At 39.2% G+C, this 23,402-nt stretch overlaps 1 protein-coding gene across 1 annotated transcript in view; it reads left to right on the top strand.

Annotated features, from left to right (window-relative positions):
• Positions 1–23,402, top strand: part of DNAH7 (dynein axonemal heavy chain 7) — a 263,621-nt gene that overhangs the window by 201,529 nt on the left and 38,690 nt on the right. The window contains exons 53-57 of the mRNA XM_053906776.1: positions 2,821–2,947; positions 4,191–4,385; positions 6,946–7,038; positions 12,267–12,443; positions 15,256–15,417. Of these exons, the coding sequence (XP_053762751.1) occupies positions 2,821–2,947; positions 4,191–4,385; positions 6,946–7,038; positions 12,267–12,443; positions 15,256–15,417 (754 nt within the window). The remainder of the gene's footprint in view (positions 1–2,820; positions 2,948–4,190; positions 4,386–6,945; positions 7,039–12,266; positions 12,444–15,255; positions 15,418–23,402) is intronic.

Below are 23,402 nucleotides of genomic sequence, written 5' to 3' on the forward strand. Positions count from 1 at the left end.
ATTATCTCTTATTTTACTCAGCAACAAAAACATTTCATTTTTGTTTGCTTTTAAAAATTTTTTTTATATTTATTTATTTTTGAGAGAGAGAGAGAGAGACAGAACACAAGTGGGGGAGGGGCAGAGAGCGAGGGAGACACAGAATCTGAAGCAGGCTCCAGGTTCTGAGCTGTCAGCACAAAACTCGATGCAGGGCTTGAACCTATAAACCATGAGATCATGACTTGAGCTGAAGTCAGACACTTAACTGACTGAGCCACCCATGCACCGCATTTTTGTTTGCCTTCTGTTTTTAAAATAACATTTATTTTTAGTATTTATTTTTGAGAGAGAGTGAGACAGAGTGTGAGCTGGGGAGGGCCAGAAAGAGAGGGAGACACAGAATCGGAAGCAGGCTCCAGGCTCTGAGCTGTCAGCGCAGAGCCCGATGTGGGGCTCGAACCATGGGCCATGAGAAGAAAATGACCTGAGCCGAAGTTGGACGCTTAACTGATTGAGCCACACATGCACTCCATTTTTGTTTGCCTTCTGATGGCTATTATTCGTAGTAATTCTTACTTAAGTATTACAAAAACATATGTTATGATTGCTATGAGATGTACTGTGAAATAGCCATAATTTGGTTCATCTGTTTCTTATAAAATGTTAATATAATAAAATAAATAAATAACTATTGCAAAACACCTGTAAGTACAGAAACAAAAACCTAACAAGGATAGAGCTTTGTCAAAGGGACCAAACTGAAATCTCTCTCTCTCTGAGAAAACAAGTGGACACACACACACACACACACACTGTTGTTTTTTCCTTCCACTTCTATCAAGATCATTTTTTCCATGTTATTAAATATTCTTCTGAAACTATTTTTAATAGTTGCACAATATATCACTTTATGAATGTGCCATAATTTTCTTAATGTAAGACTCACAAGTAATCTCCAGCCTTTGAATTATAGCTAATACTGCAATAAGTATAAATGTCCACACGGGTAATTATTTCCGTATGCTAGAATCCCAAAATCAGAACGAAGGTGTTTACTTCTTTCAGACTCCTGATATAAATTCCTTTCCTGGAAAGTTATTCAAATATACAACTCCACTGAGGGAACATCAATGATCTTATATCCCTGTGTCATGCATTAGCATTGAAAATGATCATTTTTATCCTTTTTCACTGTAACAGATTATTAAAATATTGTATTTTAATCTGCATTTTTATCATTGATGAGACTGACCTTGAACTTGTAATATGAGTGACGATTATAATTTTCCCTTCAATCTTCCTATCTACAAGAAGAAATTTGTCTTAAAGTGTAGACATTTTTATTTTATTCTAGAAAGACCAAGTCTGAGTTGCCCTGTATTAATTGTACTGTTACAGATGAGACAAATTAAATACTAAGTGTGAACAGACCATTATTAGCATAAAAATGGGGACAGGAGTAGTATTATTATTTTAAATCTTCAGAGAATTCAACTACATTTCAGCAACTAGTTTCAAAGCCCTCTCTATCAAGCCCCTTTTCAGAGTTCTCAACCAGAAATAAAATGCATCAATTTGTTTAATTTTCTTTATGAGAATGCTGGCCGGGGACAAAATAATTAAAGAAATAGGCCAGTAAGGAAAAAAATAGAGTTGTGATGATCCGTACCCTGGGATATTAGTTTGAAAATAGCCACAATATGGTGGTACTGGTAGATTATTTTTTCTAGACACATTAAGAAACACTGATAAAATTTTTCTTCATCAAAATCAAACTCTGCTAATTTTTCCTTCGGGTAAATTGGTCTGCTCAGTTTCAGCCCTTGTCAATCATTAGCTCTCCACAAAGGTTTCAGCCAACTGTTTTATTTCTATTATAACTATTATAACTAATATAATAAAACATTTGTGAAATTTTTGTTTCAATGATCGTTTATTTTCCTTATGAGATAATTACATGAAAATGTTTAAAGTGTTATGTACATGCTATGGATACAGATCACACATGTTAGGACTTACTATAAAGTTGTTAGTTGCAAATATTGCGATTATTCATATTTTCATGTTCTGTCTATGTAGTAAATAAAAATGTACTTGGGGTGCCTGGGTGGCTCAGTTGTTTAGGCATCTGACTCTTGATATTGGCTCAGGTCATGATTTCGGGGTCCTGAGATCAGGCCCTGCATCAGGCGCTGTGCTGAGTATGGAGCCTGCTTCGGATTCATTCTCTCTCTCTATCTCTCTCTCTCTCTCTCTCTCTCTCTCTCTCTCTCTGTGCCCCTGCCCCACGCATGCGCACATGCACTCTCAAAACAAATAAACTTAAAAAAAATGTAATTTATCAAGTTTTGTGATTTCTCTAGCTTTTATGGACTTATGAGCAGAGTAGCACAGTACTAAATGTTAATTTAATAAAGGAGCTATGAATTTTAATCTGTTAATTTAATATAAAACATACAACATTTGGAAGCATTTATGGAATAAGAAAATCAAATTTTACCCTAAGAAATGCTTTATAGTTAAAAATCATCCACAAATCTTTAAACGCAACAGATTAATGTACCATGCATTGACTCTTTTCTGAAAGAAAGATTAAGTGTTTTTTAAAAAATCAGTCAACAGTAAAATGCAATTCTACTGAAGTGTTTCTACATTGTGTAGCTCTCAAATTGGTGCACCCAGTTAATGACAATCCTTGATTGTTTTGGGGGTAATTGACCAGAAAGCTGATTAGAAGAATATACATCTAAATGGTTTATAATAGGTTTCCTTAAGAGCATTTTCTTTAAAGTATAATGCATTTTTTATTTATTCACTTCTCTTTCTGTTGACCTGTAGGCTTCAAATTCTCAAGGATCACTTTACTTACTCCCTGTATGTTAATGTCTGCCGATCACTCTTTGAAAAGGATAAACTACTCTTTTCCTTTTGTCTAACTATGAATCTGCTGCTACATGAACGTGCGGTCAGTACTGTTATAATTTGTAGGAAAAACATTAACATTGATTCATTAATTTACTAATTTGTATGGGAGTATGTGTGTGTATTCACAAGATGGTTGTAAACGATTAAACAATTATTGCAGTTAAGGCAAGAGATCACAACTAGACTGAACTTCACACAGGGGGCAAAATAAATAAAGCAGAGTCCATTATGTAGTTATTCCTTAAATCTCTGTATGTTTTAGTTTAAATAAAATAGTTTCTATTAGAATCTTATGTAAGTATGTATATATATTTACTAAATATGTTGATATATTTACATCAAGTAATCATATAGAGTATATGGTAATGTTTTTAAGAACTTGTGCAAGTTAGTCCAATCTAACCATTGGAGCTTAATAATACCTTTCATAAATTTTTACTATGTTTCAAATCTATTCATTTAAAATAAAAGACGCACCTTAAGAATGAGAGAGTATCGTATAAATGCACTCTTTTATTCACTTAGGTGCTAAAGATTTATTGATTTTTGTCTGGTGATACATTGGCTGAATTCTGAAGGAGTAAAGGCATTTTTCTTGCATTTCTTGCAAAAGTTTCATAGCAGTACCTCATTTCCTTTTTATGGAAAATAATTGAAGATATGGCAGATTGATGGCTTTCTGTCTTCCCACCGTTTTTATTTTATCTATTTTTATTTTTGTTTATCTTTTGAGTATAGTTCGCACCAATGTTGCATGGGTTTCAGGTGCACGACATAGTAATTCATCAACTCTGTACCGCAAGTGTAACTACCATCGACCACTGCTACAACACCACTGACGATATTCCCTACGCTGTACCTTTGATTCCTGTGATTTCTTTACTCCCTACCTGGAAACCTATCTCTCCCACTTGCCTTCATTTTGCTGATTCCCCCAGCTCCTCCCCTCTGTCTTCCCACAATTTTTAGAGCCAGTAAGACGCCAAGCAGTCATTTTGGAAAACATTTATTCAGATAGAATTTTTAAGTTTAGATTAGTAATTCTGGAGGAAAATGATCAAAAAGTGGTTATCTAGAATGGAACGATTTTCAAAACCGGTTATAATGGATAAATGTTTTCTTATGAATAAATACTGAACTGCTATACCACTAGCTATAGAATTTCATAAGGACAATACTTGAAACTTGAAAATCAATAGCCAGTTCTTTTTCAATGGTTTAAATTTACTATGTACACATGATGAATTCATTTCTGATTCTTCATGCTACTTTGTTTTCCGAAGGTTAATAAAGCCGAGTGGAGATTTCTGCTAACTGGTGGGATTGGATTGGATAATCCTCATACCAACCCTTGTACCTGGCTCCCACAAAAATCCTGGGATGAAATATGTCGACTAGATGATTTACCTTCCTTCAAAACCATTCGTAGGGAGTTTATGCACTTAAAGGATGGATGGAAAAAAGTGTATGATAGTTTGGTATGTTCTTAACACTTTTGCTTTTTCCAAAGTTTTTAAATGGAGAAAATAATGCTAAATTTCTTTTTTATTTTGAATAAAAAACAAGATTTAGGTAAACTTTAAACAACTGGTCAGACATTGAAATCAGGGTTTCGATTTATATCATCGGCACTTCTATTTTTTTTTTTTTAAATTTTTTAACGTTTTTTAATTTATTTTGAGACAGGGAGAGACAGAGCATGAATGGGGGAGGGTCAGAGAGAGGGAGACACAGAATCCGAAACAGGCTCCAGGCTCTGAGCTGTCAGCACAGAGCCCGACGCGGGGCTCGAACTCACGGACCGTGAGATCATGACCTGAGCCGAAGTCGGCCACTCAACCGACTGAGCCACCCAGGCGCCCCTCACCTCATCGGCACCTTCTAAATTGATGGTTTTGTTTTGAACTTCTATTCAAATCCTTGAAATGTGTAGAAATGCATGGTCCTTAAAATATTCTGTTTGAATTTCCATGCCAAATTTTTACTTATTAACAATTTAGATTTTGTAATCATAATAGCAGGTGAGTTAAAGATTTTACAAAAGAGCTATTGTTTAGATTTTCTAAATCCAGGATATAAGCTAATATAAACATTTTTGTCATTTGACATGAGGTGTAGGGGCCAAGGGCAGGCTACCCAAAATATGCCACTTTGGCATATTGATTATTTTAAAAAGTTACTTAAGTGACAGCCTATGCAAGGACACTCAGACCCGCCCCTGAAAGCAGGAAATAAATCTCCCATGTGAAAGATACCCTTCCTGTACCGGGAGGTAAAAGAGATATCCTTATCACCAGAGATAAGAAATTTGGAGCACAGAAGGCTGTATCAACACCCTTGTTACTTTCTACTCATTTACTGCCCCACCCCAAATTCTATTTAGTATTCCTTATTAACTGAAACTCCCAAAGTTAAATTGTCTTTGATCTGTCAATTCCTCACAGATTTATGGTCTCTTTGTCTAAAAAGTATAAAAACTACCTGCCTTGATCATTTCTTTGGGTCTCATTTTCATTATTGGACCCTCTGTGTACATGTAATCAAATGCTAGATTTTTTTCTCCTGTTAATCTGTTTCATGTAAATTTAGTTTTTAGTCTACCTAGAAGAACCATGGACAAAAGAAAATTTCCACCTCCCCCCTCTTTCAGAGGGAAAAGCTAATAGTTCTCAAGCAATTTTTCATGGGGCCCTATCTCACGAATTGGAGACTATTATAGTCAGGACAAAGTGTAAAACAATTTCCTTCTAGAATACATAGAAATTGTTGCCTTTCCTCACTTTTTTTTTTTTTTTTTTTAGGATAAGGGCTAATATTTTGCCAATTTGTAGTTATTTTTTTCCCACTCCTTTATTTCTTCTCTCCACATTCTGCTTTCTTGGATTTAATTATGCAAGAAAGAGCTCTCCTTAGGGAAGACGGGAAGAGGAAATAAAGACCCAGATATATGGAGAATATTTACCTACTTCTTGCAGCAGACATGACAGTGAGATTGTATTTACACATAAATTCAAACATTTGGACTGGATTGCTGTTGGATCTCTCCCTGTTAGTAATAAAAACATATTTCCTTGAGGGGCGCCTGGGTGACACAGTTGGGTTAAGCTTCCGACTTCGGCTCAGGTCATGATTTCACAGTCTGTGAGTTCGAGCCCCACATCAGACTCTGTGCTGACAGCTCAGAGCCTGGAGCCTGCCTCAGATTCTGTGTCTCTCTTTCTCTCTGCCCCTTCCCTGCTCATACTCTGTCTCTGTCTCTCTCTCAAAAATAAATAAACATTTAAAAAATAGTTTTAATATATTTCCTAGACACAAATAGGTTTTTGTGAGTACTTCATTCTAATTTGAAATAGAGATTTTACTGACTATGCTGAAGCATGGAGATTTCTAATCTGAGATACTACATAGCTTTCCCTGAGGTTTTAAGATTCCAAATGTCTCCTTTTTTTTCTTTTTTTGAAATTTACCCCTCTTGGGTTCTTAATACCTCTCTTACATATTTTTAATAGCTCTCTCTGTTTTGGCTTCTTTTTAATATATACATTTTCTTTTTTTTTTTTTTTTTTACTATATACATTTTCAAATATACCTTTATAAAGAAGATACCAAAACTTTGTTCAAAACAGGAAATATAATAAATTTATAATAATAAATTTTCTTCTTTTATAATATATATTTCTTTTTATAAATAGATGGTGGCAGTAGTGGGTAGATTTTTAAATGCCTTTGGAGAAATAATGGGAGCACTCCATATGTACATTTTTAATAAGGAGATTCATTTTGTCTAATGATTTATATTCATATTGACATTAACCTGCTTAATTCATGCCCTAGTTTTGATTCCTTTGTGGTGTTTTAAATTTTCATTTCATTCCTTATTTCATAACTTTGCCCCCACCTGATAAAATTTACATTAGTATTCTTGATTTCATTAAGTCATTACATGGTTTCTCTAAAAATCAGCTTATATATCAAAATACTGTTCTCTTGGGAAATAATCTCCAAAATAGAATTGAATTCTATCTACTGTAATTTTAGGAACCACATCATGAGGTTTTTCCTGAAAATTGGGAAGATAAAGCAAATGAGTTTCAAAGGATGCTTATCATTCGTTGCTTGAGGCCAGACAAGGTAAGTGTGGGCTTTGAAAGCAGCTCTGTGATTCCAGTCCACCCCTTCCCCCCCCCCCCCCATTATAGTCTGGTTTACCATATTTCCTTATATAATCACAGGGGAGGTGGAGGAGCCTGGGGGAACTAATCCCACTTCCTTCTAATGCAGCCATTTTATCAAGAATTTTGTACATCCTTAAAGCCACACTAAATTAGTAGCTGACCAGACTATATGTTTTAGTTCTATTTATTTCATGATTCTTCCTTTTAATTCATGCTTTCCCAATTCCTTAAAACCTACTTCCTTTACATGCTGTAACTTCATTTTTATTCTGATCGCTTTGATGATATTAGTCAAACAGATCTAGTAGAATTTCTGGCTCTTCAAATCCTGTCTTTATGTATAGTTCTTTGTTGGTCTTTGGAAAGCAAGTACAATATCATTTTTAAGACATTCATCACTGCTGACTACAAAGGAAAACGTCAATACTGTTCATTTTAATTTCTTTAAATGATACATTATATAACCAGTGAATCCGCTCACCTGTCCAGGTCAGCGAATTTCAGTGCTCAGTGACATTCTCATTTGCATCATCATATTCTATGTTTTTAATTTTTTAAAGTTTATTTATTTATTTTGAGAGAGAGGGTGTGCTGTGCAAGCATGAGCAGGGGAAAGACAGAAAGAGAGAGGGAGAGACAGAATACCAAGCAGGCTCTGCGCTGTCAGCACAGAGCCCAATACAGGACTAAAACTCACGACCTGTGAGTCTTGACCTGAGCTGAAATCGAGTCTGTTGCTTAACCAACTGAGCCACCAGGTGACCCCATTAGCCTCCAATTAAAAAAAAAACCAAAAAACAAAAACCTAGTCACTTAAGTATAATGACCCATATCTATGTTCTCTGAAACACTATAGATATTAGGTAGATTGAGGAAAATTTGAAAAAACATCCTAATCGTCCTTTGTTACTAGCCAAGTAAAAGTAATACATAACGATTTCAAAACTTACTGTAGCCACAGTTTGAGCTGCTAAGGAATATATATAAGTCAGTCATTCCATCCTAACAACAAACAACTGGAACTTAGGTGGTGAAAGCAACATACTTTAAAAAGTTCTTACCTGCACCAGTGAGAATGTGGGGTAGAGGCATTCTTCCCTCTGTACGCCATAGTCTGTTTAATGAAGATAAGTGATTCTTGCTTGGCCTGTCAGTGTGCTCTTAGCCAGTGGCCGAGGATCCATTAGGCAGAGTGCCTAGGGCCCAGGATGCTTCTAGGTGTTCATGAAAATGTTTGAATTCCTTTTAAAAATGGAAAATATAACCTGGACTTGTTAACGCTTGTAATTACCCTGAAACAAATGTAAAACATAATTCTTACTTGTTTTTCATGGGGGAAGGGATGCACAAGGTGACTAGGGCCCGCAAAAGTCACCACACTGCCCTGCCCTGGGGTGTTGGAAGCAGCCACAATTGTTTAGGAATCAGGTATTAAACTGATGAAATGTTCTCCTCCTTGGTAGCCCTTTCAAAAGTGAATTGCCACTTAGTGTTAAGCCTCAGAAGTTTCCCCTACATGTATTAAGTATGGAAGAATACAAAATGCTTCACCCTCTGGCCTGAAACAGCATCCTCCCTAAAAGCTTTTTTTTTTTTTAATTTTCAAAGGTTTTTACTTTATTTTCTAAGCCAGGTAAAGACTCTTAATACTAAAATGACTCTGCATGTACCACTGACATTCTCCCGTCAGTATTTGAAAAAAACAAAGAGGCTTCTGTCCATGTTTTATATTAAGTTTGATTAAAAGTGACTAATGAGCCATTTCCTAACTACAGCCTTTCCCCTATAAATATCTTTTCCCCAGTTTTATGTTTTAAAAAAGTTGATATTTTAAGCTGAAAATACATTGAGCTACCAAATAGATCAAACATTACTTTCCGTATTCAGTGTCTTTTTAAAGTATATTTGAGGAAGGTGAGGAGTTAGATATTCAAGTTGAGGGGTTTTTGTTTGTATGTTTTTGCTTTTAAATCAATTGAGGTGAAACTTACGGTTTTATACTTCTCTTAGCTACTCTGTCCAATATTTTGCACCCTGACTTGTAACTTTGTCCCCAATGTTTCCATATCTCCTTTAGAGTTTTCCTTGGATGGGTGGATGAGTGTAGACATTAATGCTATTGGCCAGGATTTCCAGTTCTCCTCTGCACGTGCGTGCGCACACACACATATACACACGCACGCAGGAGGTGAAGGACTGTGGCTATAAACCTTGCTCTGGCCAATAAAATGTGAGAAGTGTCAGGGCAGAAGCATTTTAATTGCCAGCGTGGAGAATCTCCAGGGCACTCCCTCTGCCATCAAAATTGAGGAAGCACATACTGATATTTAAGTTCCCTAAGCAGGCTGGAGCACTGAGTCAGCACTGGTGGTGAGTTGCCTACACACCCACAGGACTTTGCAAGGATGAGAAATTGTTGTGTTCAGTCACTGAGATCTGGAAATTGTTTGCTACTGCAGCATAATTCAATTTAACCTAAGTGACCGGTTACCATTAACTATACTATGCGCCTGTGATCCTTGATATAAATAAATTATTAGTATGCTCTTAAATCACTAGCTACCTCAAACCCTTCAATCTTACTGTTACCAGGTAGTCCACGTTCTAGTGGTAAATTGTTGACTTTGGAATCTATATATTTAAAAATAATACATGGAGCACCGGAGTGGCTCAGTCAGTTAAGACCCGACTCTTGATTTCAGCTCAGGTCATGATCTCATGGTTTGTGGGATGGAGCCCCACAACGTGCTCTGCCCTGACAGCTTAGAGCCTGCTTGGGATTCTTTCCCTCTCTCCCTCTCTGTTCCTCCCCTGCTTGCTCTCTCTCTCTCTCAAAATAAATAAACATTAAAAAACAAAATAAAAATAATATATGGCTATGATACTTTTTAAGAATGGTTTTCCCAAGTAACATGGCATTGGCTACCAGAGACAGGAACAGTGCTATATGAGGCTAGAATTTGGGCTAATGCTATGGAAATTTTTATTATCTCATATATATGAGATAATATATCCACCAGGAAAATCAGCAGTGCTTCAATCTCTAGTTTACATTAGATATTATTTGCCAGCACAATTTTCCACTGCTCTGTCCTCAATACAGAGTCCACCCAGGGGTAACAGGCTGCATGTGCCAGGTTCTCCCATGCTCTAATTTAGAAAAATGTAAAAGATGCTCAGTCAATCACCAGTAGGAAAAATGAGATGGACTCATACTTTCTTATGGAATTTAATATTTTATAGTGTTTGATTGATGAAAAGAAGCCTATCAAGGGAATAAATACTGAGGTGTGCCGTGTTTTGAGCCCATTCACAAAATAAGCTTCTGGCCACCATTCTCTCCTGAAGAGTAAACGAAACACAAATCAATCAACTTCCAGTAAGAAACTTGTCAAATAGTAGTGAATATGTCTCTCTGACGTCCGATAAATCCTACAGGAACTTGCAACACATAGATTAACATAAATGGAAAACCACAAACTTCTTCCCTGCCTTTGGGAAGGTGATTGCTTAAATTAGCCTGCAATTTTTGTTACTGACAGATTTTGTTTACAGACCTAATGCTGGCATAATCTGATGGCAGAAGCAAACCCAATTCTGTTGACTTGCAAACCGAACAGCAAGCACAGCTTAATTTACCTTGAGAATTACACTTCAGTCTTGGGAGCAAGCAAGTCGTGCTCAGTTTTAACACTAAAAAGAAAACACTGGGGGCACCTGGGTGGCTCAGTCAGTTAAGCGTCCGACTTTGGCTCAGGTCATGATCTTCCTGTTCATGAGTTCGAGCCCGGCATTGGGCTCTGTGCTGACAGCTCAGAGACTGGAGCCTGCTTTGGATTCTGTGTCTCCCTCTCTCTCTGTCCCTCCCCTGCTCGTGCACTCTCTCTCTCTCAAAAATAAATAAACATTAAAAAAAAAAAAAGGAAACACTGAAATTTGTCCACGTTTCCCCTCGTGTGCACACCCCTGACCTAGTTCTCCAGCTCTGACAGCTAGCCAGCCATGTCTGCATGTGAGCAGTGGCCAATGCAGCCCGAAACACTCATAAGAGAGGGGACAATGATAGCTCAAACTTACTAAAAGTAACATCATGCACTTAGAAGCCATGTGCTTTTGCTTTGTTTGTAAAGCTATAATTTAGTGAAGAAGTCAGCCTTGGGAAGAGAAAAAAGGTTCATTTTCCTTTGTTAGTTGGTGTTTTAATGTAGTGAGAAAAGACCAGCTATGGGAAAAGAAGAATGAGAAAGGTAATATCCCTGGGGTAGACAGGAGATTTTTAGTTTCCTGCAATAAGTTTGACATCTGTGTGCATTCAGAATAAGAATCCCAAGCAGGCTCCATGGTCAGCCTGGAGCCCCACCTAGGGCTCGATTCCACAACCCTGGGATCATGACCTGAGCCAAAATCACGAGTCAGATGCTCAACAGACTGAGCCATCTAAGGGCCCCCGTTATCAGGAATCTTATGCAATATGGCTTTGGCTATTTCTCAGGAGTATGGCTTGTTTCTCCTTCACAGTCCTTTTCTTTTTTCTTTCTGTTTGCTTTCCCAGCCATATCAATTCTTTCTTGATGGTATAGTACTGTATAAATCATTCTAAAATTTCTACTTTTGAGTTGTGGACTTTTAGCCCATGGTATTTTAAAAGTTAAGTAAAAGAGTTAGGGTTTCTCACATCCTTCATCCACTAGGTATTGAATGCTCCGTGAAGGGAAGAAAAATACCTTTGAATTCTGGCGTCACCAACCACTTATCTTTTATTATTTAAATAATTTATAAGTTTTTTCCTATCTAAAAGACGTTTATATAAAGTCATGCCTTGGACCCTCCTGGTGGAGGTATTAACAAATAACTAAGCTAATGTACCTAGAGTCCTTTGTTTTAAAATATCTACGGGCCACCTGGGTGGCTTAGATGGTTAAGCGTCCGACTTTAGCTCAGATCATGATCTTGCAGTCCGTGAGTTCGAGCCCCGCGTCGGGCTCTGTGCTGACAGCTCAGAGCCTGGATCCTGCTTCAGATTCTGTGTCTCCCTCTCTCTCTGCCCCTCCCTGATTTGCACTGTCTCTCTCTCTCTCTCTCTCTCTCTCTCTCTCTCTCTCTCAAAAATCTTTGAATCTGAACTTTTTAATTTCGTAAGCAGATTTTGAATGTTCTTTCAAATATATTCTTGTCTCTTTCTAGGTTATTCCAATGCTGCAAGAATTTATAATCAACAGATTGGGGCGCATGTTCATTGAACCACCCCCCTTTGATTTATCCAAGGCATTTGGAGATAGTAACTGCTGTGCACCCCTGATATTTGTGCTCTCTCCAGGAGCGGATCCCATGGCTGCTCTTCTAAAATTTGCTGATGACCAGGTACCTTAAAATAGATGAGGTTGTCTGATATTATAAAAGTGAATAAATAAAGGATTTTCTGGCTAAAGTTTTTAAAACACAAACTTGCTTATCCAAAATGGTGGGAGGGAAAGGTAAAAATTTATCACTCACTTAGCTTTTGAAAGAGTAGGGTTCCAGAAGTTGACAGAGTCTCAAGAAAATATTAAATTTTTTTTTAAGCTTATATATTTATTTTGAGAGAGAGACAGAGACAGTATGAGCAGGCAGAGAGAGAGAGAGAGAGAGAGAGAGAGAGAGAGAGAGAGAATATCCCAAGCAGGCTCTTCACTGCCAGCACAGATCCTGATGCGGGGCCCGAACCCACATGAAACTGTGAGGTCATGACCTGAGCCGAAACCAAGAGTTGAAAGCTTAACCGACTGAGCCACCCAGGCGCCCCTCAAGAAAATATTTAAATGACAGCACTGACATTAAAAACAGTTTTCCATATCCAAATTATAAGACCAGAATTTGGCTTGAGGGACACTTGCTTCTATTTTGGGGGCACAGAGAGACTTTTTGACATTACACCAGTATATGAGCGTGGATTGATTTAATTCAAGTCTTGACAGTGACCATGGGGGGATCTTTCTCTGATGCTGTCCCTTCTCCCAATTTCTTTCTTTTTTAATTTTTTTAAATTAATATATTTATTTTGAGAGAAAGAGAGAGAGATAGCATGAGTGGAGGAGGGGAAGAGAGAGAGGGAGAGACAGCACAGAGCCCGATGAGGGGCTCAAACTCATGAACCGTGAGATCATGACTTGAGCCGAAATCAAAAGTTGGCCACTTAACCATCTGAGCCACCCAGGTGCTCCCTTCCAATTTCTAAAGGGGGACCTTCTTGACTTTCCAGAACAATCCTATATTACAGTCACATTACCAGGTTAGACTATATTCCCATATTTATATTTCAAGGCTTTAAAATTATTCAAATGAATTTACTGGAAATTTTCTTACATCATTCAACCTAGAATAAGAAAATCTTCATGAACAGGTGACAACATTTTATTTTTTTAAAAAAAATTTTAACGTTTTTATTCAGTTTTGAGAGAGAAAGAGGGAGAGAGAGTGAATGGGGGAGGAGCAGAGAGAGACAGGGAGACACAGAATCCACAGCAGGCTCCAGGCTCTGAGCTGTCAGCACAGAGCCCAAAGCGGGGCTTGAACTCACAAGCTGTGAGATCATGACCTGAGCGGAAGTCAGACATTTAACCGACTGAGCCACCCAGGTGCCCCAGGTGATGACATTTTTTAGTTGATTTTTTTCCCTTTTGGTCTCATCGAAATAACATTTTATGGAAATAATACTGACATTTCTAAAACCAGCACCACCACTTTTACTGTGCTTTATCCATACTGCTAATTTTGCTAGACCTTGTCATGCACACTTCTCTTTTAATTTTTAAAGCAATCCTATGAAGTAAAGAGCGGCATCTCCATTTTACAGGGAGGGATACTGAAGCATGGAGAGCTTAAGTGGCTTCTCAAAGGCTGCATAGCTGATGGATTACAATACTCTTTACTAGGCCAATTTATTTTAATATTTCATGTTTTTTTTTTTTTCTATTGGGGGTAATTCTTAGATACTTGGGAACTGATCGTGTGACACAGCACTTACCACCGGTTAAAGAAGTGCTGGAATGTGGCTGTCACCACTGAAGGAGATGGGGTGTGAGATGACATATTGAGGGGCCGGATCCACATAGGACCTTTGTGGGTTACGTTAAGGATGTTGAATACAGTGGGATGGTGTCATGGGATTTTAAGCAACAAAGTGACACAATCTGATCTATAGTTTCTAAAGCTCATCCTAGCCGGTGTGAGGAGAATTTATCTGAGTAGGGCAAAATGGAAGCAGGGCATTCTTTGGAGTGGGGGGTGGCGGTGGGGCCGCTGCTAAAAGGCCAGAAAGAGCAATGGTGGGCCAGAGCGGAAGTGCTGTGGATGCTAGAGGTATTCATTTTAGGTGGGACTCCTCTCCAAATCAACGTGATCTTTCCGATCCTTTGAGATCTTCCCAGTTCCTCTCCATTTCTCTTCCCACGTTGTACGACTTGATTGTTCTCTGCCATTGTTCTCCGTGCATTGTCTTCACTTGCTATCTCCATGTCCAGAAATGGTAGCACCGGGCTCTATTTTGTTTGCTGCTGCTTCTGCCTGCAGTGTTGATGTAACTGCCCTGGAAAGAAAGAGCTCAAGGAGTCCCAGACACTGTTTCCAGAAGCTGCAGATGAATCAGGATATAGTAGAAATGCACTCTGGACACATATTCCCACAGAATCCTTTAAAGAAACTTTAAAAGGGGAATTAGGAGTTAATTTCTTTTTTTCCACCGAACTCTATGCAGCAATGAAATTAATTAAAATATAATTATTCAAAGATCTGGAGGAAACAGAAACAAGTTCATCTGTCTGTTCGTAGTTTTCTTTTCAGCTTTGGATTTTAGGAGTTGCTGCAGGACAGCTGGGTCCTTTCATCTCCTGTTTCCTCAGGTTAAAAGTGTTCTTAATATTTTTTCTATCCCTTATGTCAACAATCAAAGACCCTACAGAATTTTCCATTTATTACCATGACTATTTATGACCTGAACTGACTTGCTTTTGATCTCAGTTTTTATAAGATTCTTAATCAGTAAGAATTTGGTAGGGCTGCATATGGTTAGACCGTTGAGGGATTCTACATAATTAAATTTGAACATATTTAGTGTTAACATTTCCTGTAAAAAATAACACTGATTCTTCTTTAAAGGTGTATTGTTACATAATATCTTTGCTATTCTTGTACACAGGGATATGGGGGATCAAAGCTTAGCTCTTTATCCCTTGGTCAAGGCCAAGGGCCCATAGCTATGAAGATGATAGAAAAAGCTGTCAAAGAAGGAACATGGGTTGTTCTTCAGAACTGTCACCTTGCCACTTCTTGGATGCCAACCCTCGAGAAAGTTTGTGAGGTAAAAATGCAAGTTTATTTTTATGAGATTGTATTCCCCCCACATAATTACTGATATACACGCCATTCAGCTCCATGGCTGTTCTCTGGTTCGGAGGGCTACAGGCGAGTGGCATGCCTGGATTACAGGAGAGGTGGGCTCGCACTGGGAACTAGGAGACCAGAGGAGATCACGCAGTCAGCCTCATCCAGTCCCTCTCAACAGGGACAAGGGCTCATGCAGTGAGTTGGAAATCTCCTTAATCCATAAGAGCAGCCTCAAACATGGGATTAAACCACAGGGCAAATGAACACCAATGTACTTTTTATAGCAGTGGACCAAAGACAACAAAGGAGGCTTTTCAGGGTGAAATTCATGTAGTTACTCTAAACCAAAAGGCTTCGGGATGTAACTTTACTTTAACTGACTTCTCACCTACTTAGCCAGTGACCCTGCCACGGAGGATCAATCTGAATCCAAAGGAGTACTCCCTCCTCGCCCCCCATCCCCCTGTTCCTGCAGCGGGTTAGGGCACTTCCCTATTCTGGTGGGCAGAAATTCCAGGAAGAAACCCCATGTAGCTCAACTGAGGAACAGAAAACCTGGCACTTGATTTCAACAAACATAGAGAAAATGTATTTGATGTAATTACCCACGACTCTGGACCGCCCCTAACTCAGGAGTCCCACGGGTTACTAATTAGCCAAGGTAATGATATAACTTGCACAGTCCAGACATACAATTGAAACGTTAAGGAGCCGGTTGTATTTTTCTTTGTGCCACTTGTCACCATTTTGTCTGTATCTCTTAATGGAATATAAGCACCATGAGAACAGTGACTTTGTTTTCTTCTCTGCTTTATCTCAACCACCTTGAATTGTGCCTGGTCCAAAGAGACAGTCCATAAATATTTCCTGAGTCAGTGAATAAATACTGCTTCCCTGCTTAAAACTTTTCCATTGCGTGCAAGACAAAGTTTAAACCCCCATCGTGGCTTACAACACCCTTCCTCGTTGACCTTTGCTTCCTCTCAGTTTTCATCTCTGGCCACTTTGCATCTTGACTTCTATGCTCTAGCCATTTGAAGTTCTTTCACTTTGGTCTAGCATACTTTTTCAAGAATGTGGGCCATCCTAATGTTTCCATCTGAAAAACGATTCTTCCTATTATTTGCCTTACCAAGATCTTCTCATCCTTCAGGCCTTACATTAGAGGTTTGATATTTGTGCCTGTTTCCTCGTGGTTCCTCCATCTCTAGGCCATTCTTTTTTTTTTTTTTTTTTTTTTTGGTTTCATGGGATTTATTTATTTTTCAATATATGAAATTTATTGTCAAATTGGTTTCCATACAACACCCAGTGCTCATCCCAAAAGGTGCCCTCCTCAATACCCATCACCCACCCTCCTCTCCCTCCCACCCCCCATCAACCCTCAGTTTGTTCTCAGTTTTTAAGAGTCTCTTATGCTTTGGCTCTCTCCCACTCTAACCTCCTTTTTTTTTTTTTTTTTTCTTTCCCCTCCCCCATGGGTTTCTGTTAAGTTTCTCAGGATCCACATAAGAGTGAAAACATATGGTATCTGTCTTTCTCTGTATGGCTTTTTTCACTTAGCATAACACTCTCCAGTTCCATCCATGTTGCTACAAAGGGCCATATTTCATTCTTTCTCATTGACATGTAGTACTCCATTGTGTATATAAACCACAATTTCTTTATCCATTCATCAGTTGACGGACATTTAGGCTCTTTCCATCATTTGGCTATTGTTGAAAGTGCTGCTATAAACATTGGGGTACAAGTGCCCCTATGCATCAGTACTCCTATATCCCTTGGGTAAATTCCTAGCAGTGCTACTGCTGGGTCAAAGGTAGGTCTATTTTTAATTTTTTGAGGAACCTCCACACTGTTTTCCAGAGTGGCTGCACCAATTTGCATTCCCACCACAGTGCAAGAGGGTTCCCATTTCTCCACATCCTCTCCAGCATCCATAGTCTCCTGATTTGTTCATTTTGGCCACTCTGACTGGCGTGAGGTTGTATCTGAGTGTGGTTTTGATTTGTATTTCCCTGATAAGGAGCGACGTTGAGCATCTTTTCACGTGCCTGTTGGCCATCCGGATGTCTTCTTTAGAGAAGTGTCTATTCATGTTTTCTGCCCATTTATTCACTGGGTTGTTTTTCGGGTGTGGAGTTTGGTGAGCTCTTTATAGATTTTGGATACTAGCCCTTTGTCTGATATGTCATTTGCAAATATCTTTTTCCATTTCGTTGGTTGCCTTTTAGTTTTGTTGGTTGTTTCCTTTGCTGTGCAGAAGCTTTCTATCTTCATAAGGTCCCAGTAGTTCATTTTTGCTTTTAATTCCCTTGCCTTTGGGGTTGTGTCAAGTAAGAAATTGCTACGGCGGAGGTCAGAGAGGTCTTTTCCTGCTTTCTCCTCTAGGGTTTTGGTGGTTTCCTGTCTCACATTCAGGTCCTTTATCCATTTTGAGTTTATTTTTGTGAATGGTGTGAGAAAGTGGTCTAGTTTCAGCCTTCTGCATGTTGCTGTCCAGTTCTCCCAGCACCATTTGTTAAAGAGACTGTCTTTTTTCCATTGGATGTTCTTTCCTGCTTTGTCAAAGATGAGTTGGCCATATGTTTGTGGGTCTAGTTCTGGGGTTTCTATTCTATTCCATTGGTCTATGTGTCTGTTTTTGTGCCAATACCATGCTGTCTTGATGATGAGAGCTTTGTCGTAGAGGCTAAAGTCTGGGATTGTGATGCCTCCTGCCTTGGTCTTCTTCTTCAAAATTACTTTGGCTATTCAGGGCCTTTTGTGGTTCCATATGAATTTTAGGATTGCTTGTTCTAGTTTCAAGAAGAATGATGGTGCAATTTTCATTGGGATTACATTGACATTTTGACAATATTTATTCTTCCAATCCATGAGCATAGAATGTTTTTCCATTTCTTTATATCTTCTTCAATTTCCTTCATAAGATTTCTATAGTTTTCAGCATACAGATCTTTTACATCTTTGGTTAGATTTATTCCTAGGTATTTTATGCTTCTTGGTGCAATTGTGAATGGGATCAGTTTCTTTATTTGTCTTTCTGTTGCTTCATTATTAGTGTATAAGAATGCAACTGATTTCTGTACATTGATTTTGTATCCTGCAACTTTGCTGAATTCATGTATCAGTTCTAGCAGACTTTTGGTGGAGTCTATCAGATTTTCCATGTATAATATCATGTCATCTGCAAAAAGTGAAAGCTTGACTTCATCTTTGCCAATTTTGATGCCTTTGATTTCCTTTTGTCGTCTAATTGCTGATGCTAGAACTTCCAACACTATGTTAAACAACAGCAGTGAGAGTGGACATCCCTGTTGTGTTCCTGATCTCAGGGGAAAAGCTCTCAGTTTTTCCCTATTGAGGATGATGTTAGCTGTGGGCTTTTCATAAATGGCTTTGATGATCTTTAAGTATGTTCCTTCTATCCCGACTTTCTCGAGGGTTTTTATTAAGAAAGTTGCTGGATGTTGTCAAATGCCTTTTCTGCATCGATTGACAGGATCATATGGTTCTTATCTTTTCTTTTATTAATGTGATGTATCACATTGATTGATTTGCGAATGTTGAACCAGCCCTGCATGCCAAGAATGAATCCCACTTGATCATGGTGAATAATTCTTTTTATATGCTGTTGAATTCGATTTGCTAGTATCTTATTGAGAATTTTTGCATCCATATTCATCAGGGATGTTGGCCTGTAGTTCTCTTTTTTTAATGGGTCTCTGTCTGGTTTAGGAATCAAAGTAATACTGGTTTCATAGAATGAGTCTGGAAGTTTTCCTTGCCTTTCTATTTTTTGGAATAGCTTGAGAAGGATAGGTATTATCTCTGCTTTAAATGTCTGGTAGAACTCCCCTGGGAAGCCATCTGGTCCTGGACTCTTATTTGTTGGGAGATTTTTGATGACTGATTCAATTTCTTCGCTGGTTATGGCTCTGTTCAAGCTTTCTATTTCCTCCTGATTGAGTTTGGGAAGCGTGTGGCTGTTTAGGAATTTGTCCATTTTTTCCAGGTTGTCCAGTTTGTTGGCATATAATTTTTCATAGTATTCCCTGATAATTGCTTGTATCTCTGAGGGATTGGTTGTAATAATTCCATTTTCATTCATGATTTTATCTATTTGGGTCATCTCCCTTTTCTTTTTGAGAAGCCTGGCTAGAGGTTTATCAATTTTGTTTATTTTTTCAAAAAACCAACTGTTGGTTTTATTGATCTGCTCTACAGTTTTTTTAGATTCTATGTTGTTTATTCCTGCTCTGATCTTTATTATTTCTCTTCTTCTACTGGGTTTAGGCTGTCTTTGCTGTTCTGCTTCTATTTCCTTTAGGTGTGCTGTTAGATTTTGTATTTGGGATTTTTCTTGTTTCTTGAGATAGGCCTGGATCGCAATGTATTTTCCTCTCAGGACTGCCTTCGCTGCATCCCAAAGCGTTTGGATTGTTGTATTTTCATTTTCGTTTGTTTCCATATATGTTTTAATTTCTTCTCTAATTGCCTGGTTGACCCACTCATTCTTTAGTAGGGTGTTCTTTAACCTCCATGCTTTTGGAGGTTTTCCAGACTTTTTCCTGTGGTTGATTTCAAGCTTCATAGCATTGTGGTCTGAAAGTATGCATGGTATGATTTCAGTTCTTGTATACTTATGAAGGGCTGTTTTGTGACCCAGTATATGATCTTTCTTGGAGAATGTTCCATGTGCACTCGAGAAGAAAGTATATTCTGTTGCTTTGGGATGCAGAGTTCTAAATATATCTGTCAAGTCCGTCTGATCCAATGTATCATTCAGGGCCCTTGTTTCTTTATTGACCGTGTATCTAGATGATCTATCCATTTCTGTAAGTGGCGTGTTAAAGTCCCCTGCAATTACCACATTCTTATCAATAAAGTTGCTTATGTCTGTGAGTAATTGTTTTATATATTTGGGGGCTCCTGTATTCGGCACATAGGCATTTATAATTGTTAGCTCTTCCTGATGGATAGACCCTGTGATTATTATATAATCCCTTATTCATCTCTTGTCACAGCCTTTAATTTAAAGTCTACTTTGTCTGATATAAGTATGCCTACTCCAGCTTTCTTTTGACTTCCAGTAGCATGATAAATAGTTCTCCATCCCCTCACTCTCAATCTGAAGGTGTCCTCAGGTCTAAAATGAGTCTCTTGTAGACAGCAAATAGATGGGTCTTGTTTTTTTATCCATTCTGATACCCTATGTCTTTTGGTTGGCACATTTAGTCCATTTACATTCAGTGTTATTATAGAAAGATATGGGTTTAGAGTCATTGTGATGTCCGTAGGTTTCATGCTTGTAGCGATGTCTCTGTTACTTTGTCTCACAGGATTACCCTTAGGATCTCTTGTAGGGCTGGTTTAGTGGTGACAAATTCCTTCAGTTTTTGTTTGTTTGGGAAGACCTTTATCTGTCCTTCTATTCTAAATGACAGACTTGCTGGATAAAGGATTCTCGGCTGCATATTTTTTCTGTTCATCACATTGAAGATCTCCTGCCATTCCTTTCTGGCCTGCCAAGTTTCAGTAGAGAGATTGGTCACGAGTCTTATAGGTCAACCTTTACATGTTAGAGCACGTTTATCCCTAGCTGCTTTCAGAATTTTCTCTTTATCCTTGTATTTTGCCAGTTTCACTATATGTCGTGCAGAAGATCGATTCAAGTTATGTCTGAAGGGAGTTCTCTGTGCCTCTTGGATTTCAATGCCTTTTCCTTCCCCAGATCAGGGAAGTTCTCAGCTATGATTTCTTCAAGTACCCCTTCAGCACCTTTCCCTCTCTCTTCCTCCTCTGGAATACCAATTATGCGTAGATTATTTCTCTTTAGTGCATCACTTAGTTCTCTAATTTTCCCCTCATACTCCTGGATTTTTTTTTTTTATCTCTTTCTCAGCTTCTCCTTTTTCCATAATTGTATCTTCTAGTTCACCTATTCTCTCCTCTGCCTCTTCAATCCGAGCCGTGGTTGTCTCCATTTTATTTTGCAGCTCATTAATAGCATTTTTTAGCTCCTCCTGGCTGTTCCTTTGTCCCTTGATCTCTGTAGCAATAGATTCTCTGCTGTCCTTTATACTGTTTTCAAGCCCAGCGATTAATTTTATGACTATTATTCTAAATTCACTTTCTGTTATATTGTTTAAATCCTTTTTGATCAGTTCGTTAGCTGTTGTTATTTCCTGGAGATTCTTTTGAGGGGAATTCTTCCGTCATTTTGGATAGTCCCTGGAGTGGTGCAGAACTGCGGGGCACTTCCCCTGTACTGTCTTGAATAACTTGCATTGGTGGGCAGGGCCACAGTCAGACCTGATGTCTGCCCCCAGCCCACCACTGGGGCCACAGTCAGACTGGTGTGTGCCTTCTCTTCCCCTCTCCTACGGGCGGGATTCACTGTGGGGTGGCGTGGCCTGTCTGGGCTACTTGCACACTGCCAGGCTTGTGGTGCTGGGGATCTGGCGTATTAGCTGGGGTGGGTAGGCAAGGTGCATGGGAGCAGGAGGCTTAGCTCTCTTCTCCTTCGGTGATCTGCTTCGGGAGGGGCCCTGCAGCACCGGGAAGGAGTCAGACCCGCCAGAGGGATGCATCTGCAGAAGCACAGCGTTAGGTGTTTGTGCGGTGCAAGCAAGTTCCCTGGCAGAAACTGGTTCCCTTTGGGATTTTGGCTGGGGGATGGGCGAGGGACATGGCGCTGGCGAGTGCCTTTGTTCCCCGCCAAGCTGAGCTCTGTCGTCCGTGGCTCAACAGCTCTCCCTCCCGTTGTCCTCCAGCCTTCCCGCTCTCCGAGCAGAGCTGTTAACTTATGACCTTCCAGATGTTAAGTCCCGCTTGCTGTGAACACACTCTGTCCGGCCCCTCCGCTTTTGCCAGCCACACTCGGGGGCTCTGCTTTGCCGGAGGGCTGCCCCTCCTGCCCCGGCTCCCTCCCGCCAGTCCGTGGAGTGCGCATCGCCTATCTGCCCTTCCTACCCTCTTCCGTGGGCCCCTTGTCTCTGCTTGGCTCTGGAGAATCCGTTCTGCTAGTCTTCTGGTGGTTTTCTGGGTTATTTAGGCAGCTGTGGGTGGAATCTAAGTGATCCGCAGGATGCGGTGAGTTCAGCATCCTCCTACACCACCATCTTCCCCTCTAGGCCATTCCTGTTGAACTGTGTCATATATACCCATTAGAATCACGTAAGAGAGAAGAGCTGTCCCTGATGGCTGGCAAACCTAGCCCAAAGTCCCATGAGTCACGTTGCTGAAGTCACTGGGCATAGGGCAGCTGGTACGAGGGAAAAACGTTGCCCTCGCTCTCCACTGTTGTTGCTAAAGAACAGAGGCATCTTTGCATCCTTCCTAATTCACCCTCACCCGTTGACCACATGAGTGCTCAAAAAATGTTTTATTGATAAAGAATTGCAGCTTAAGATACTACTGATATGGACAATCGAAGGAGGTAGCAATAGAGAACAGGACTGAACAGGAAGGGGGGAACGGCCCATGGTAATCATTCCTAGCCTATACAGCCTTTAAGACAGTGCTAAGTAAGTGTTCTCTTATCCTCCCTTGCACCAACTTGAATATCCCTTTAAGAAAATATAGCTAATAGTGATATTTAATACTTCACCTTTCAAAATGCTCTTTTTTTCTTTTCATCTCACTTGGTTTAATATTGACTGATGTTGCTCATTCTCACAACCTGGCTACGGCAAGAAGAATGGATTATTCTTAATCAGGCTCTTGGGCAGAGAATTATATCTATAAATATTTCAGCACATCAGTTAAGATATGAGATTTTGGGGGGTATGTCTTAGTCTCTATTGCAACCAACTCTAAATTCTATAATACCTCTGAGAACTTTATAGTCCTGTGATTTAAATTTTCAAGAAGGACGGCAACAGTCCGGGCCTTCTCAACGAAGTGTGTTGTTTCAGGGGCAGAATCAGATTTTAAGACCTTTGCCTTGAATTGCAG

The sequence above is a fragment of the Panthera pardus genome, unplaced genomic scaffold (assembly GCF_024362965.1).
Source record: "Panthera pardus isolate Hobbes unplaced genomic scaffold, ASM2436296v1 HiC_scaffold_10, whole genome shotgun sequence".
NCBI lineage: Eukaryota > Metazoa > Chordata > Mammalia > Carnivora > Felidae > Panthera > Panthera pardus.